The following is an 18,551-nucleotide window of genomic DNA, read 5'->3' on the forward strand; positions in this document are numbered from 1 at the left end:
TCAGAAGGATGCACATCCCCTAAGTGAGCAGAGATACCTTCACTGTCATCTCAGCGCTTTGCCTTCTCTTGTCAGAGAAACAAAAATTCTGGGAAGAGCATGTGTTGGGGACACTTCTCCTTTTAGAAGGAGCAACCACGCAAGACTGATTGGAGTTTCAGTTTAGCAACAAGATGCATCACACTGGGCCTTGGCTGCTGTACTGGTGCATGATGAGGTGCATCTCCAAGAGAAGCTGCACCTGTCCCATCAGGGCTGTCTACCTTCGAGGGCTACCCACACATCTTCCTTTGCTGACATTTTTTTCTGTAGGGGAAGTGATAGCTAGCTGGCAGACTCATTGACAGACCATCACAGATGAGGTGTAATCAGTTTGGGATTGTTGCAGTCTGCAGTCATGGAAAGATTCACCGCAGATTCAATTTCTTCCTGAATTGTGGGGTGGTGTTCTCTTACTCCATCTGCAATATGGACAACCCAGCCCTTCCCTGAGATGGCAGGGAAATCCTCTGATTATGACTGTCTTCTCTTTGCTCTTCATGGCATAAAATGGGGGCTGTGGTCCATGAATGTAGGCTTAACAGGGAAAATACTTGCAAATCTAACATCATTCAGACGCTTTAAATCAAAACTCTGATCCTCCCCCAAGACACCATCACATAACCATTATGTAAACTGTCTCAAAAAATTGATGAAATGCCTCTTGAAAAAACACCCTACCTCCACCATGGAGCTATTGTGAAAACCCACTGAAGAGACCAAAAATACTGCCAAGGAACTATTGAGGCTAAGCCTTAATCCCCACAAAGGAGCTATTGTAAATAAGACTGTAAAAATTGAGGGATTGTTTTCTAAATCCCTTCAGAAGGCCCCCATGAGAATGCTTCCAAAAATCACACAAGATTTTTAATACTGGATGCTTTGTGGGATTTTTTTATTTTATTTTTTTTAATGTCCCTTTAATGGGGTGTTTATGGCTATGCTTTGACATTACAGATGACTTCCAAAATAGCTTCTATGTGGTGGTATTTGGGGGCAATTTTAGAATCACCAAGCTGTTCACTGTAAATCCCTATGGTTGGACTCCAAGGCAGCTTCACAACTGCCTTGAGGCTGTTGTTTCATCAGTAGTACCCTACAGGCATTTTCTAAATATTCCTTTGATGGGATCACTGAGGCATTTGATAAATTGCTTATGGTGGGGCCTTAGATCCATATTTTTCAAAATTGCCTTTGGCTGTGGTTCTGTGGTTTCTGGTATGCTGCATGTGTAGTTCAGAATTTTGTTCTAGTTTACAGGGGAGTCATGGAGTAGTCCCTGGACAGGAACTTTAGATGATTTTTCAAATTCTTCTTGGCTCTGTCCATTAGGTGAGGACTTTGAGACAGAGTTTAAAATGACTTTTGGATATCAAGGTTTCAGAGTTGGGGAGCGTTTTCAGGAGTGTTTTAGGAAATGTCTCAGAAGTGTGATCTGAGAAACACTTAAAAAAGCACCTGATGCCATCTCTTGTTCATCTTCAAAATGGCGTGTGTCCTTGGGGTGTGGTTTAGACGTTTGTTGGGTGTGATCTGTCAGGTACTTTCAGAAAGGTCCACGAGTACAGCATCTTCTACCGACCTTGCAAGGATGATACAGAAATAAGCCATAAGGTTGTGGTATGGTGGTAGAAGGATGCAGAGATGCATTACTGCAGACGTGGCCGCACACCACGCGAGGGCGGAGTGGCTCCAAGTCTGCTGTAGCACCTCTACAAAGAAAGGGCTGTGCCAGCAACAGTGTTGTAAGAACTGTATAAACTCTGTGCCTGTGTGTAGGCATGACAGTGGTTGGAGACACCCCTAGTATTTCTTCTGAAGCTGCCATGCAGGATGCATGAAGGCCTAGATGAAAGTGAAGGAAAATTAAACAGGTAGATGTCTCTGTGCCTATATTCTGGTGAAAAGCTGGTCCTTTGAGAATCTTACCTGGATATCTCTAAATTTTTTTAGTAAAGACTTCTCTGTTAATATTGCATTTTGCACAGCTGTTTCCTCCAGTAAAAAAAAAAAAAAAAAAAAAAAAAGGAAGAAACAAAACCTTAATACCCACCTATCTCTAGTATAGGTTTAAATATGACAACCACAAGGCCTTCTCTTTTTACTGTAATAATGCAGTAGGGCTATCAACATGCTTTGAGTGACGTGGTTGTTGGAGTGCGAAATGGATGGAGGCCTTTTATGCAGGAAAGATTGCTGCCATAATGGGCTTTAAAATTTTATGGGGATATGTTTCTATGAGCCATAATATGTGTCCATAAAGTTAAATAAGAGATCATGATGAGCATTATTAAGCTCACAGGAGAGATGAATTCACCAGAAAGTGAAAGTTCACCAATATTATGGGCTGTCAGAAATGTAATGGAATTGGTTTTCTTTATTTGAAAGTCCTTAAGGTCCATCACCAAGCCGTTACCTGTACATGTGCATACAGAGGAGAGGCAGAACTGTGCTGGGGAGGACAAGGAGTAGTTGTACCAAGCTGCTGGGAAGAGTATGTGCGCCCAGCAGGAGCTACCTGGATGCCTTGAGTTAGCTGAGGTCCAATGTTTGCTTTCTTTTGGTCCCTTTCAAATCATCTGGAAACTCTCCAGTCCACACAGAAATGGCCCAAGCTCACTAAGCCTGATAAGGTGAATCTTACCCAGCTCAGCAGCCATTAATTAACTTCTTCTTTTCCTGTTCCTTGCTTGAGCTCTAACTTCTGTGAGGATCGACTTCTTTCCCTTGAGGAAATACTCACCAGAGCAAAAATGTCATTTGAAAAGGGGCATTTTCAGCTTGGAATTATTTGTTTCTGGAAGGTGAATTGCATCTCACCCTATGGTATTCACATGGTGAGACAGCTGTAATTTCTGCCTTCCTTTTAAGCATGTGGGAGGCATTACGAGGTGAGGGTTGGCTCCCTGGACATGATGTTTGGAACACAGACCATAAGTTTTGGATGAAGAACTTTATATGATGATTTTTTTCCTCTTTTTCACTTGTTTGTTACATTTCACTTCTCTATAAACTCCCAAGGCTTTGCTAACAGCAGTCATTAAGCACTGCCGTGAGGGAAGAAAAGAAGCAGAGGAGGCTCAGGGGAGACCTTATTGTGTCCTTTCGGTATATAAAGTGGGCTTATTAGAAAGATGGGGAGAGACTTTTTACCAGGGCCTGTAGTGACAGGACAAAGGGAAATGGTTTTAAACTGAGAGAGGGCAGATTTAGATTGCATATAAGGATAAAATTGTTCATGGCGTGGGTGATGAGGCTCTGGTGCAAGCTGCCCAGAGGAGCTGAGGGTGCCCCATCCCATCCCTGGCAGTACCCAAGGCCAGGCTTGATGGGATTTGGGTGGTAGGTGTTGTGCCCATGGCAGGGGGGTGGACTGGATGGTCCTTAAGGTCCCTCCCAACCCAAACATCCTGGGATTTTATATTCTTTATTCTCCAGCATTTGTCAAAAGAGCGTATTGGACTCTTGCAAAGGTTTGCTCACGTGGCTTCCAGCTTCAGATCTGTGGCACAGTTTCAATTCTGTTGTCTTACAATTTGTTTTATTTTGCATGGAGCGACGTTGGGATTTACATAGCAGGAATCAGCTAACAGAAGCAAGACTGAGATGAAACAGGAAGAGGAGAAGAAGTGCAGCAGAGCAGAGATAGTGAGACGGGGGTCAGTGTAGGGTTTGAAAAATCAGCCAGTCACCGCGAGGCAGAGAAAGGGCAGCCAAGCCATAGGAACCAGGCTGGAAACTGCTTTGCCTTGTTGTCTTTTTTTCTCTTTGCCCCTAATGTAACTGAGTGCGTGTGTGTGTCCAGGGCGAAATTCATTTTGCTGTGTTCCTCAAATGTCTTCAGTGTGGTGGCAAAAGGATACGTGAAACTTTGTCTGTGCGACTTTTCCAAACTGGGAGTTTTAAAAAAAGTAAAGAGAGGAAAAATAAAGGTCTAAATGTGAGAGTGGGAGAAGGAGGAACAGAAGAGGTGGATTGGGTGAGGTGGAAGAGGAAAATAAGCCAGTTATTTTAATTGATTGATTCAATTGGAAAGAAATGTAGGAGAGAAACAAAAAATTAAGAGCATAAAAGGCTCTTTTCCTGAGGGCTTGGAACTGAAACAACGTCAGAATTTTTGGTGCAATTTTTTTTCTGTTTGCTAACCGGCTCTGTTATTACGGGGCAGTAAAGCATGCGGGAAAGGAGAGGAAGAGTCCTGCTGTGAAGCACTGTGCGGGAGCAAGGGCTACTTCTGGGCACCCCTTTAACCTCAGTGGGAAGTCTGGACCCAACTTCACATCTGCTTTTTCCTTGAGGTTTAGGCCAGTTTAGGTATGGTGCTGACGGCTGTATTTTCCTGAAAGGTGGATGTAAGAAAAAGTTAGCATTGCTACCAAAGTAACTCATCCAGCTCCCTCCTCTTCTCTTCCCTTGGTTCAGAAAATCACCCATCGTGAAATTAGCCCTTTGGTTCAGAATTAACCCGCAACTGTTCCTAGGTGGTGTGGAGCAGGCACTGGTTTTTATCCCTGAAGTGGCAGCAGTTTAGGGTCACTTCTTTCCACGTGCCACCAGTGTAGGATGGTGTTTTTGAGGGGAGCAGCTAGTTTTTGCCTGTACTCACACAGTGCCTGCCCTTTGTTCCTCCTACGTCTTGCCGGGAAGGTTATAGAAATAACTTTTTCAAAATCTGTTTGGCTGTGTCCAAACAACAGCCCCTCCAGTGTTTCTGCTTTCCCAGCTTCACCGTGTCCTCGCTCTGACAAGCATTATGTTAGGATGAGACCGACTGTTCATCTTCCCCTGCTTCCCCCCTGCCCCTCCGCAGCATGACCAGAAAACCTGGGCGTGCAGGCTGGGGGGGTGCAGTGGTGCTGTGCCGCAGGAGGAGGTCCCTGAGCTGGGCAGGGGGAGAATCAGGGCTGTGGGACACGTCCTGCAGGCTAGAAGTTGTCTAAGGCTATCCTGGGTTGCTGGATAAGGGAGACAAGACCTTAAAGAATTCAATCACACCTCACGTAAAAGCAATGCTGTCATCAGGAACAGGGGAAAAATTCCTATTTAGTTTGTAGACGGCTTTGCTGTCAACTTGGTTTACACTTTCCCTCCATATCATTAATCAGTTTGAAGAATTAGATCTTATAATGCTGACTGGTTGGCTGGTGCCCTCTGTTTCAGTTTTTTGCCTTTGATGTGCTGCTAAAGTTGCTTTTAAACGTAGAACTTCATTCCTTGTGAAGAACGTGTCTCCCATGTCCCCTGGTGAGTCTTTTTTTTTGGTGGTGGTGGTGTTTTTTTGTTTATTTCAGAACACTTTGGAGAGGAATAAATAAAAAATGAAATCTGATTGTCCTTTGATTGTTGCAGTCCATTTGTGATGATAGTCATAAGTGAATGAGCAGTTGCTTAATATTGTCAAAGGAAGTACTTTGGCAGCCTGGCATTTCTGCCCTTTTATTCCTGGGTGATGGAAACTGCGATGTTCATGAAAGAGCATGTTGGATTTTTTTTTATGAGGAAAGATGCCCCATTATTCTCCGTGTTTTAGACACCAACAGGCCTGTCTAGACCATGATTTGTTTCCCTTCTTGGAGTTGTGACATTATATGACATTAGCAGTAGTTCAAAGTAGGTAACAGTCATTGTGTAATATACAGTGAAGAGCACTGCCGCATCCCAGCCTTCGCCCAGCCATTGCCACACCGCAGAATCAATAGCTAAGTTATAAATCAAAAGAAGATTATTTCAGCGTTTGAAAAAAAGGTCTTAATTTCTTGCTCTTACGTCCCAAAAGAGCCTCAAAGGAGATTTCTTGACATATACTCGATTCCTGTTCATGTTCTTGTGGTAGAACGGGCACCTTGGAGCTGTAACTGCAGCTTTAAACATTCCTCATCTTGTCGTGTGCTCCTCCATAAACACCAGATCGGACTTTGGACACTGAATGCAAGAGTTATCTACGGCTCTCTTGTGTCTCAGAAAAAAAGGAGCTGAGGGCTATGGAAGGAAGGCTATCAGGTGCATCCAGACAGGATGCTGGAATTTAAATTAAGCCATTCTATTGCCTGTTCCTTATGGATTCCTAACATGGAAGTTCCGCCAGTTTAGCTCCCCAAACATATCAATGCATACCTGCAAAGGAGATGATTGCTGTCACTGGATTTCGATGCTTCATAGTGCTGTGGTTCCAATTACGGCAAGTGGAACTGTGCTTGCTGAACTGCCGTGGATGGCAGAAAAAGACCAACATGTTGACCAAAGAAAGACACGTGCCAGGGGCTGACCTGGGCGGTGAGAACCACAGCTCTGGAAAGAACACGAATGCCGTGCCGATGCAGTTCTGTGTCCTCTGTCTAACAGTCAGTGTCAGATACTGTAGAGATATCTCTAATCCGCTCCCTTTTGTGCTGAGAAGGCTTGTGTGCTGGGTTGCTGCTCTGCACCACGGCTGTAAGCCTAGCTCTACATCCTGCAGCAGAGAGTGATTCCTTTGCTCTCTTGGGATAATGCACAAGGCACAGTTAAGGATGGGAGATGTGGGACTTTGGGGTAAGTTCATGTGATTTTGTATAGAAATAAGTGAATAGCTTACACACATTCATGGTTACAGGATATTTGTGTGGGTGTGTGTGTGTGCGCACACGTCTGAAATCAAATACACACACAATGGAATTACAGAGTATAGAAAGGCAGAGCAACCCACATAGAATCTTGTCTTGACTGTGGGAGTACATGTAGAAATAATGCCATGCATCACTGTATGCTGGAGGCTGACTGGCTGGGAAGCACCTTTACTGAGATGGACCTGGGGGTCTGGGTGGACAGCAAGCTGACCATGAGCAATGTGACAAAAGTAATGTGCCTTTGTGGCAAAGAAGCCCACTTACATCGTGGGCTGTGTTAGGGGGAGCCTTGCCAGCAGGTGGAGGGAGGTGATCCTTCCCCTCTGCTCAGCACTGGTGAGGTGCTCAGCACCTGCAGTGCTGGGTTCAGAGCTGGGCTCCCCAGTCCAAGAAAACATGGACATGCTGGAAAGACACCAGTGAAGGGCCACAGTGATGAGTGAGGGCCTGGAGCACCTTTCCTGTGATTTGAGGCTGAGTGAGCTGGGACTGTTTAGCTTGGAGAAGAGAAGGCTCAGGGGAGATCTTGTCAATGTGTACAAACATCTGACGGGAGGGAATAAAGAACAGGGAGCCAGACTCTTCCCAGTGGTGCCCAGTGACAGAACAAGAGGTGATGGGCACTGTCTGAAGCACAGAACATTCTTGTTGAGCTTGCTTGATGAGCTCGATGATGCTCTTGATGAGCTTGCTTCTCATCGTCTGCATTCCTGCGGCTGCAGCAGTGCTGCCATCCTATGAGTTCTGAATCATGGTTCACGCTTCCAGAAATCACAACGCTGGTGGAAAAAACAATGAGATTGAAAAAAATAATACCGTAGGGTGCTTGCTTCACTGGTTTTCTTTCAGAAAAGTTGCACGTCTACAGCCATGAGGGCTGGACAAGTGAAAAATTGACATCTGAGAGTGCCTACAACTGTCTCTACATTGTCCTGTTAGACAATGCTTCCGGGTCCCTCAGGGCCAAAATCCTCACTCAAATATGTTGTCTTTCCCCTTCAGGGTGTCCTGACAGTGCCTTGCTGACATGCAGGGGAAACCTCAAAGGTGCCCAGCCCTGACAATGGCTTCCAGAGCAGCTCCACATGTCCTCCAGCTACCCAGAGGGCCTCTGCCTGGAACACGCTGCATCAGCCGAAATGTCACCCACACGGCAGCGTGGCCACGTTCTCCTCCCTTTCAGCATGTCCTGGCACCTCTTTGCCCTCTCGCTCGCTCAGGATGTTGCAGGCAACATGTGCAAAGTGTGCCACCACCAGCTCCTGGCACCCTTCGGTGTGCCAGAGGGGCCCAGGACCACCAACCGAGCAGGGATCGCCCACCCAGGCTATCATGCCAACCGTGCTGGGCCTCGCAGCCCAGCTCCACTTGCCCAAAGAACGGTGCGACGCCCTGGCTGCTCCCCGGGGGTGCTTGGCAGCCAGACCTCTGCCACCCAGGAGCCATCTTGCTACAGGGAAGGAGCCCAGACCTAAACTTCTCTTTCTCTTAGTTGCATACATCCCCTTCCCCTAAAAGTACATTGTTCTGGTGCAACACAGCTTTTCGCAGGGCACGTGCCATTTCCCTGCTGGCACCGGTCGCTGAGGGCAGGGACTGCTTGCATGTCCCCTGACACGCCTCTCCAGCAAACACAGCTGCCTTCCAGGTGAGCAGAGAGCAAGCTTGGTCCTCGTGGCCTCACCGACTAAGGCTGGGATCCAGCGGAGCCCTGCCTCCAATGAAAAGAGCTCACACTGCCTCCACAACTTCTGGCTGCTGTTCAGCAGATCATGCAAACTGTGCTGCTGTTACTCCGTGACATGCAATGGTGCTTGTTATGTCAAGGTCTTATTTTGGAATGTCTTGTTGATAAGGATTTCCTTATAGAGTTAGGATTCATGCTGGGGAGTTTGGATTTATGCTGGGGATGGATAATCCCACCTCTGAGAGAGCATTTTCTTTCTGCAAGTCGAACTAGGTGTGAGTCTTTCGCAGTAGTGTGCACATAAGCAGCCCTGAGGAAATGGAACAAAATTACTCAGTATTTTTAATGTCCTGAGCATGAGAATTGATTTTGATCATCTGTAGGATGTCAGAAGTCTGGATCAGGATTCGAGTACTACAACAGGGCTTATTTTTCATAGCTCCCACCCAGACTCTATAGCAGAACTTTGGATTTTGTACCTAAATTTGGGGTTCCCATTCTCTTCTCTAAGCTTTGGATCTCATTCCTCTGATTTATTGCTGATCTCTTGAGTCGTTCTTCTCAAGATAAGACTACAGGGCTAATGGGCAGAGAAGGGAAGCAGAGCTGGGTTCTGGCTGGGGAGTCTGTCTTTGCATAGGAGACCCTTTTGTATGATGTCCCTAAACTGCCACACAGCAGACTCCATCCTGCTCGTGAGCTCAGACACTAGATGCAGCCGAGATGCAGATCGGGGGTGCAGCCAGGGGGCTACAGGGTCTAGAGAGGGACACTGGTGTTGTGATCCTGCTGCGTAACGGCAGGCGGTTTGGCTCATCCCTCTCAAGAAGAGGGATGGTGATGCCAGCTCCTGTGAACACAACGCAATTCCACGGCCTTCACTCAGGCAATACAGACAACATCCAAGCCCCATCAGCCCTGGTTTGTCTGGGAGAGGCAGGCAGACAGCCGCTGAATGAACCAACAAGGTGCTTTTCACATGCAAGAGGACAGAAACCAGCCACTGGTCAGCAACGGGGCTCATTTATTATCTCACAGGAATGAATGACTTATACAGCTGCAGTAATGTCAGCAGAACCAAAGCTTTGCCCAGGGCCTGAGCTCTGACCGTGGGGCTCCCTGCTGCGCTGGGCAGCAGTGGGAGGGATTGTGATGGAGAGGATGGATTTGGGAGATCCCTGAGCTGCAGGGAGCGAATTCAAGACTGTTCGCAGTGGCCTGTGTCCTCCTGACACCATCATCCCACAAGGCTGATTTCTGTTCCCTCCTTCTACACGAGCTGTCCTCAAAATAGGGGACTGGCTGTTCTGTGTGGGGGACACGTACCCAAGAACCGTCAACACCTTCCAGGAGTGAGGTTTGGGGGCAGTGAATGAGCCAGGCCCCATCCCCGCTGCACCTCCCCAGGAGCCAGGAGTGCCCTGGGCGTGCGAAGGTGGAGGGTGCGATGGAGATGGAGGGAGCCCTGTGTCCCCCTGGGCACCCTGGCCAGGTGACCTCAGGCAAAACACGTAGGTTTCTCTGGGGAGGTGTTTGGATTTGGCTGCTTTGGGGTTCTGAGACCCCTTGTGAGATACCGGGGGCCAGACTGACAGAAGGGCTGAGCATCCCCAGCTCCTGGGAGTGACTCAAAGTGTGGGTCCTGCCTAACGGCGAGGCTCTCGGTGGGTGAGGCAGAGCCTCCCAACATGGAAGCCATCCAAACCTCAGGTGCACAAATGAGTGCGCTGCTTGTAACCCATTTCCTCTGCTTTTCCAGCTGATGGTGTGAGGGAGACACAAGCCCATTGCCAGGGGCCTGTGGGGCCTGCAGAAGACCCTGGAGGACAAGGCCTGAGGTCCCTGTGGGTGGCCATATCATTACAGACAGCCACTTCCACATACTTCTGCCACAGAGCAATGGCTTTTGTTTGCTGAGACGTCTTTGCCTTGAGAAGACACGCTCGGTTTTGCTGCAGGCTCCTCCCGGCTCGTGGTGCTTCAGGATGACGAGGAGGAGGGTCTCCCTGAGCCATTTCCTGACCTGGTGGGGCTCTCTCCCACACAGTCCCTAGCAGGGGAAACACGCGCGCAGGGGGTTTGCCTCCTCCCTTGGCCAGCCCTGAGTGTCTGGAGCTCAGTCGGAGCCCTTCCAGGCGAGTGGCAGCTGGCAGTGCGGTGCCTGTTGCCAAGGCGTATATGATGGGGGGTGAGGGTAGATGGGTTGTACTGGTGCTTTACACGGAGCAGCCTGCTGTCACCTTGCTGGCCACCCAGCCCTGGGGCTGGCCCTCAGTGTGTGGTATGGGGCTGTTGGGCACGGCTACTCCGAGGTTTATAAGTGAGATGTGTAGGGTGGCGTGGGTGGGGAGGGGAAGAAGGCTATCCGGAGGCTGCTGCCAGCTGGATCTCGGCTCTCTGAAGTGATCAGCACCTCACTGTCATTGAGGCAGGGGCAGTGCTCAGAGTAGCCCCTCTCCTTCCCCCTGGTGCCCACCCTTTGCTGGCAGGGGACAAGCGTCATGGAGGGGAAGCTGTAGCTGTCGAGGATGGGGTGCACTCCCAGGGAATCGGGTGTCTCGAATATGTGGTCGATGTCAGAGAAGCTCACCAGAGCCTGGGTGGAGTCATAGGAGCTTTTCTCCATGTCGTCGACCCCGCAGGACTGGGGGTAGCTCCCCTTTTCTTGGCTCTTCTGCCTCAGCAGGCGGAGATCATCTCTGAAGTGGGGGTTGAAGAGCAGGTAGAGCAAGGGGTTCAGGCAGGCGGGCAGGGGCAGGACCACAAGGAGGACGGATTTGATGACCTCTGGGGTGATGAGGAAGAGGTTGAGCGTGGAAGAGAAGGTGAGGAAGGCCACTGGGCAGTAAAGGAGGCAGTTGGTGAAGATCAGCCAGGCCACATGTTTGACCATGGCACAGTCCCAGACAGCGCTGAACTCCCCCTTCAACAAGTTGCAGTAGAGTCGGATGTAGGTGCCCGTAATAGTCAGGAAACAGAGCATGTTTGTCATCACTAAGGCCACAGTGAAGCCCAGGGTGGCAGGTTTCCCATCTGGGATGGGATATGGGAGGCACAGAGGGGATGCTCCGTATTCCCCAATGGAGAAAAGAGGCAGAACTGCAGCCACAGAGGACAGCAACAGGCAGCAAAGGGCTGCGGCCTTGACCTTGCCTAGGGAGGGTGCCTTCCTGTAGCCCCGCACACAGGAGACTGAAATGCTGCACTGCACCGCAGCCAGCGTCAGCAGAAAGATGGCAGCCTCGGACGCAAACACCGACAGGAACCCTGTCACCCTGCAGCCCGTGCCAGTCTCCCACCTGGCGCCGAACTTTGCAAACTGGCCGTAGGTCAGGGCGTCAACAAGGGCTAGCATACTGCAGTAAATGCCGGTCAGCATGTTGGCTCCAGCTATGGAGCCGATGACGAACTTAACCGGAGAGAGGTAGCTGGGAGAGGCAAAGACAGCCAGAATGACCAGCCCGTTACAGAGCACCGAGACCAGAACGATGACCCAGACTCCCAGGCGGATGATCCAACTCTCGAACAGGTGATCACAAGGCTTGAAGGGACCTGAAAGAAAACAAAACCCAAAGTTAAACTGAGAAGTTGCCACACTGTTCTAGCGGTGCTGCTCAGCGCAGTGGCCAAGTCCCAGCCCTCTCCTGGCCCCGCCAGCCCCATGCTTAATGAATGCCAAAGGCTGGAAAGGAGCATACAAAAGTAACCCCCCATGTCAAGGATACAATGCCCTTGTTTTCTCCTTGTAGGAGGGCAGCTACATCCAAGTGGGAGAAGGAAGTTGTCCTCCTCACTTGCCCCCAGACTGGCCAGAGCCCAGAATTTCAGGCTTGTGGTCTTCATGTCTGTGAGACACTTCAGGAAGGGTCGCGGAAGCCTGGGGATTTAGAGCTGCTCGAAGGAGCCCAGCTGTGTTCAAAGAAAAGGGTTTCCCTGGCTGCTCACCGGGGCTGGGTGTGCACTGAATAGTGGGGTGCAGCTTTGACTCCTCAAGGTCCAGCTGGAGGTCATCCACATCTAGGTCATCTGGGAGAAAACAAGAGAGAAACACTGCTTGAAGAAGAACGAGCAGGGCCATCAGGGCTAGCTGGGCCAGAAGCTTTTCTCACTGCTTGTCCTCAGCATAGACCTTCCCAGCCATTTCCCAGCCCATTTGTTCAAAGTATCTGCTGGTGCCCAGTTTGTCCCCTGCAGTCACTGTTGGGGAAGAAGAAGGCATGGAGATGTCTTGCAAATGTTGGCGGGTTGCAGTGTGGCCAACCCCTCTGTTTTTAGGCTACTCCCAACATTTGAAGCATAAGAACCCCAGATCCCAGAGTTGTGTGACTTGCAGATCCCTCCTCCCAGCATGCTGCATGAAAAATAAAGAAATGCTCTAGCCTATGTGGTTACAGAAAACAAAGCCTTCAAATGCATCTCGTAAATGGAAGCTCTCTGGGAAGGCCTTGTTCGATGTTAGTTCATCAACAAGGATTTTGGAGCTTTGTTCAAAGACAACTCTCAGCCTCTACTTGTAGCACAAAATTGTTTGCAACCGCCACTACCACCAAATGGCTCAGAAGAAAAAAGACAGAGCATCATTACTTTATTTCATATCCTATGATTTCTTGAGACTGTAGTGTCGTGCTTGTGACCCTGGAGGTTCCCAGTCCTGAGTTTTCTTAAAGGCAGACTGATGCTCCATGTGTGCAGCCTTTGGATCCATGGGATTTATGAAACCAGACCGCACTGCGCTCAGAGCCCAGCCTGCTGGGCCAGCACCCACATCCCTTTGGCAGCTGCACCCTGAGCAGGGCTTGGGTGCTCCGAGGGTCAGACAGAGGTTCCCTGCCTGAAGGAAAAGCTGCTGGAAGAGAATGGGGCCAAGATCTCAGATGTGTTTTCCATGTGCCTGTGGGCCAAAATCATGGTGTAGGTCACCACCAAGGAGAATAGCATCCTCCTAGTCTACTCCAAGACATGCTTTTCTGCTTTGTTCCCTGTTTCCCCTCTGAAACCACTGTAGTTTCACAGCACTGGGAAGGGCACAGTGAGGACAGCTGCTGTCCCGCTGCACCATCCCCACCCATGGCACCAGCACAGCCTTTTGCTCCCAGCGGGGAACACCGGAAGGTTTTCTACAGGCGGGAGGAAGGGGAAAGGCTTTTTTTGGTGTTTTCTGCTTGCCTGATAGCCAGGGAGCTTGGACCAGATCTGTGGCTGTGGGACGAAATCTGCATCGGGTGCTGGGATGGATGCTGTACCCAGCCAGTCTGTGACAGCTCACCAGGAAGGTGAGTTTTCACAGTGTTGAAGATGTGGCTAACCAAAGTGGGTTAGATGCCTACTTTGCTTTGAGATGGTGCCTCTCATGAGATCTGCTCCCTGCCTGTGTTTGAAAACATGACTGGGATTATTTGATTAAAGAATGATGACAAATAACGCGCTATCTTTAGTGCCTCCTGACAAGCATTGTGGCTTTCTCAACTTCAAGTGAGCTTTGGAAAAAAAAATGCCATTTTTTAAATCTGTCCGTATGAGTTGAAATATTACTGCTGCTCTGGAGTCTGGCAAGAAAACCCTCACAGTGGGATGGAAAAATATTTCCTCCTTGTATTTTATAGTCTTATAAATCTCCAGTGTCTTTTCCATCCACAGTGCAGAGGCTGTGATGTGCAGTCCCAATACTCAAATCAATGCAGAGACTTGCACTTTCTGTGCCCCCCTGCCACCCAGGCCATGGTAACGTTCAAACAAAATCTGCCCCCATCCCTTTTCTCTTCAAAGGACCAGAATGCACAAAGGATGATTTTAAGTGTAGGTTAAACATTTGCATGAGGTGAAGGCAGTGATCTTTTGTTTTGCCTGGACTACTGAGCTAGCTGTGAATTGCAGAGCAATCCTTGGCCAGCACAGCAGGATTCAAAGCAGAAAATGTACCTCTCTCTGCTGGAAATCAGTATTTCCCCCAGCCTGCGAACTGTTGATAGTTGAAAATGGCTTTTTTTGTTCTGTCAAGGCAGACTGCATTGTTTTTGAAGTAGCCCTTATTTATTACAATTTTACCACAGCACCTCCACTTTCTGAGGCTTTGTGGAAAAAACAACTTTGCTAGTATTGTCCTTTCAGTTTTAATGGTTCCCAGCAGGCCGTAGGCACAGTGAGGTGGGAGGAAAAGGAGGAGAATTGCTGGAAAAAGGGTAGAAAAGAAAACATTGGTCTGGATGCTTCTTTTCGTTTTGTATTGTCTGCCTTAGCAAGGGCAGCACCATTTGGGTTTTGCAGGTAATTGCTCTCTCCCTCGGAGTTAGGGCATGGGTGGTTGCAAGGGGCCTGGACAGGTGCTTTTGGGGTACTTGAGTAACCTTCTTGAATGACAGAAATAGGAAATGAGTAGCTCTAAGGGCCCTCCAGGGCTTGCTGGACAGTTGCAGAAGTTAAATGGCTTTACAAGCTAATGGAGATGCTAGACTGAATAAAGCAGTGTCTTATTGTCAAGGATAACCATACAAGTGTGTTCTCTTCTCGCTTTCTGTAGCTTTGTTCCGTTATTGGAAACATATGCTTTTAAGTAAATATATCCCTTTCTATCCTCAAACCAGTCGTCCCCAAGGGGGTGCTGGGACAGTGATGGAAGTGCCCCACGGCAATGTAGTATTTGCACTTTCCCTGTCCTCCCTCTGCGGCCAGTTTTGGGAGGGTGGCAGGAGGGAGGTGCTGGGGAGCGCGGGGTGGCCATGCTGTGTGACGAGCCCCCGAGCCTTCGGGGCTGCTGCCCAGCCACGGGGGACAGGCTCGGGTCGGGGCATCTGCTAAACGCCACCAACCATAATCCAGGAAGGCATATCCCAAGCAGCAAAAGTTTTGGAAACATCTGTTGTGATAAGGTGACTGAGTGATGGGACACGCACTAAGCACACTGCTTTGGGCCTCAGGTGGCGGTCAGCTGGATGTGAATGGACACACTTGGGTGGTGTCCCCTAAGTGGCAGGCGGGGTTCCCATATCTCCAGGGCCCTGGGAGGGTGGGAGAGAGCTGCCAGCCCTGGGGTCCATGAAGCCACTTGCACTCTGTGGTTGGAATTCAGATGGTTGCTTGGGCGCAAGGCTTGGCTGATGGCTGGGATATGCTGGGGGCAGCTGCTTTGCCTGGCTGCCGGAGCAGGACTTTGCCACCAGCACCCGTTTCTCATCCCTACACAGCTGGTCTGGGACCAGTCACCTCTCACCATCCAGCTGTGAGGTTCTGCGGACTTGTTTGTGAAGGGATCCTCAGTCCCTTGCTGGAAGCCCTACGCGAGGACAAGAGGGTCTGGCTATCTGGAAGCGTGCCCCATGCCTCTCAAGTTTTCCCACAGCACCCAAGTGCCCTGACAAGCCTGGTGTACACTGCAGGGAAAAAATGAGTTATTTTCTTGTAATGAGGCCACTTTCTCTCTTGCAGGGAAGGAATGTTTGGGAGCTTTTTTTCCTCCTTAAGGAGGAACTGTTGCACAACTCATATAACAGAGTTAAATACCACTGGTGGCCATCTGAAAGGAAGCATTGGGAACATAAATAAAGCAACAATTAATTAAGTAAGACAGCAACATCACAAAACCCTAATCGCCAAGAATAGCCCATGTGTTGCTGAATGGTAGGGAGAATGATCCGTGAAAGCTGTGCATAGTGAGAAAGGACGTTCTTGTGCATTCCACGTTTGTACAGCTGTGGTTTGATATTTCAGAGAAACCCAGTGCTTTAACATCTGAAAATATGGGCCTTTACGAGCTGTTAAGAGTCTCATCTGGCACATCTTAGAAGCACTCAGCATTCCCCTCTGGTCCTAATGTCTCCTGAGCACACATATAATCCATGGGATTGAGACTGGTTTGGAGGCCTATGGAGGGTGTTGGTTGCTTGTCAGGGCCAGGACATTTGAGACAGCAAATAGCTTCAGCGTTTGGTGCCCAGCAAGACCAGGTCTGTAAGCAGTACTACGGTCCCTGGCTGCAAACCATGTCTTTTCAGTTTCATTGAAGATACTGTAATATGTTGGGCAAACACCCCAACTATATGCACAAGGATTATTAAAGTATGGGCTGCATTAATGATGGAAAAACTAACCCGGAGGAGAAGAAATTCCTGCAGCAATGACCTTAACATACGCCTCCTCTGTACTGTCTGCCCAGTGCAACCACCAGTCTACCATGCTTCCTGAAGCCATATCATGCAAGTAGGAATCACGCTGGCTAGCCTCTGGCTGGACTTTTTACATTGCTAAAGCTTATACTTAGACCATGAAGGATCAGGACAGGGCAGGTAGCAGGGGTGACGGACGCAGGGCTTGTGACTCACTCGCTGGCTGGGTCAGGAGGCACAGATGCCCTGGCTGTGGCTGGGTGTGAGGTGTTCCCAGGAGCATGTGGGCAAAGTGCAGCTGCACCACTCCTCAGGGACTCGGTCCTCTCCCCATCTCCTGCAGGCACCAAGCATGATGTGGTTTTGCCTACAGGGCGTTTCAGACCTTGGAAGTGCATGTGGCCTCTATATTTACACAAACATATAAACAAATACAGCATCCAAGCTATGTCCTGAGATGATATTTCCACTCTCCAGCAGTTACAGAGGGGCCAAAGGAGCTCATGCTTTTCTTTGTGTTATTCTGAGATTCCCTTGTAAAGGGATCAGGCCAGATTTCATCTTGGAGCTGCCGATGTGCTGTGGGTCTGTGGGTGCAGGAGGTGTGCTTTGAACACTCCTTGGATAGCCATGTGCAACAGATTTCATGGGGGTTTATGCAGAAGTACATTTTGGAGCACAGAAGAAATTGACACTGGAACAGAAACTGCTGTTCAGCTTTAACTGTGGAGCCACTTCTGCCACGCATAGTTTAGCCCCTATACTGTGCTCATCGTATTCCTCAAACCTTTCCTTTTCTTCATAGCTCCCTGATCTTTGCTGTAGCTTCAGGGTGGGTACACAGGTGTAAGGACATGGGTCTCGTTACTTCCAGCCAGCTGCAAGCTCCAGTCTTTTGAGCTCATTCTCTTATCCTTCAGATTAATCTTAGGGTCCATCCTCTGCGTGTTGTGGCAATGAAGACAGATGTCCTGCCAGAGGCTCTGTACTGCCCAGAAACCTAATCACCAAGCCCAGAAACTGTCCCATGTAACCTCAGCCACCTTGCTCAGGTGGCTTGTGCAGCCTCCCTCTGTAGTCAGTAAGGTCAAATTAGCACACATACCCGTGCTGTTGAGGACTGCCAGATCTTTCTGTCCGAATGTTAAGGTTTAGAAGTGCAAGATCAGCTCTTCTTCCAGTGCAGTGACACTGCTTGATGACCATTCACAGCAAGTGGCCACCAGAACTGGAGGAGGATCAGTCTGCCTTCTCTGAGGTGGGTGCAACGCAGCATAACCCTGCCACAGATAGATCACCATTCAGCCTTGCCTACTTACAGTGGTTATCAGCATGACCTGGAAAGAATTCCATGGTCCTCTTGTGGGGATCTTCCTCCTCAGGGCTCATGTCTTCTGCCTCCCATTGGCTGGACACCTTGAAGAAGCCACTGCAACTTCCATAGGCACAGCACTGGTAGGCGTAAGGTACCTCGAGGACTCTGCAAAGGGGGAAAGCAGAACTTTTAGGTGACCTGACTCTATTGCTTTGCATTTTGTGCTTAATTTTCATGTGTCAAAGGCCAACCTGTTTGCTGATGGTTACACTGGAGCAGGACTTCTCTGTTGAAAGGGACTCCAGACAGGACAGAGTGTGGACCCTAATCATGCCTTAGTGCTTCCAGGCTGCCTCACTTTTGGTGCTTAAGATGCTGTCTGTTTGTCATCAAACCCCAGGTTTGGAAACCACTGAAGTTCCTGGATAATTCCTCAAAACCTTTGTGTGGTTCTCCCTAGACTGAAATAGCCTTGCTTTCCCATGCCTGCTAGCTATATGCCATAAGCACAACCTCTGCACGTGGAGTTTTCAGTTTTTACCCCAAGACCATCTTTTTGCTGAACATCCTTTCTTTTGTTCAGGATAAGGAGCTTCCTAAGAGCTTAAGCAAGTGCAAGGACCCTCTTTGCTTGTTGCTGAAGGTCAGAGATGCACCTCCAAGCTCTAGTTCCATGACCGTGGCTCACCCCTACCAGTCAGGGCAGGGGAATCTCAGGTATCTTAAATATAGCAAGTTATTTTACTGTCTGGTTGCCCTGAAAGTAGAATTCTTAGTTGTCTATTACGGTTTGTATTACAAGGTTA

At 49.1% G+C, this 18,551-nt stretch overlaps 1 protein-coding gene across 3 annotated transcripts in view; it reads right to left on the reverse strand.

The window, feature by feature from the left end:
• Nucleotides 1-9,549: 9,549 nt before the first annotated feature.
• Nucleotides 9,550-18,551, reverse strand: part of LGR6 (leucine rich repeat containing G protein-coupled receptor 6) — a 137,606-nt gene continuing 128,604 nt past the window's right edge. For all 3 annotated transcript variants that reach the window (XM_040535507.1, XM_040535506.1, XM_040535508.1), the window contains 3 exons: nt 17,750-17,910; nt 12,277-12,357; nt 9,550-11,883 (listed from right to left, as the gene is read on the reverse strand). In XM_040535507.1, the coding sequence (XP_040391441.1) occupies nt 10,646-11,883; nt 12,277-12,357; nt 17,750-17,910 (1,480 nt within the window). In that variant the 3' untranslated portion in view covers nt 9,550-10,645. The remainder of the gene's footprint in view (nt 11,884-12,276; nt 12,358-17,749; nt 17,911-18,551) is intronic.

Source organism: Cygnus olor, chromosome 24 (assembly GCF_009769625.2).
Source record: "Cygnus olor isolate bCygOlo1 chromosome 24, bCygOlo1.pri.v2, whole genome shotgun sequence".
Taxonomy (NCBI): Eukaryota; Metazoa; Chordata; class Aves; order Anseriformes; family Anatidae; genus Cygnus; species Cygnus olor.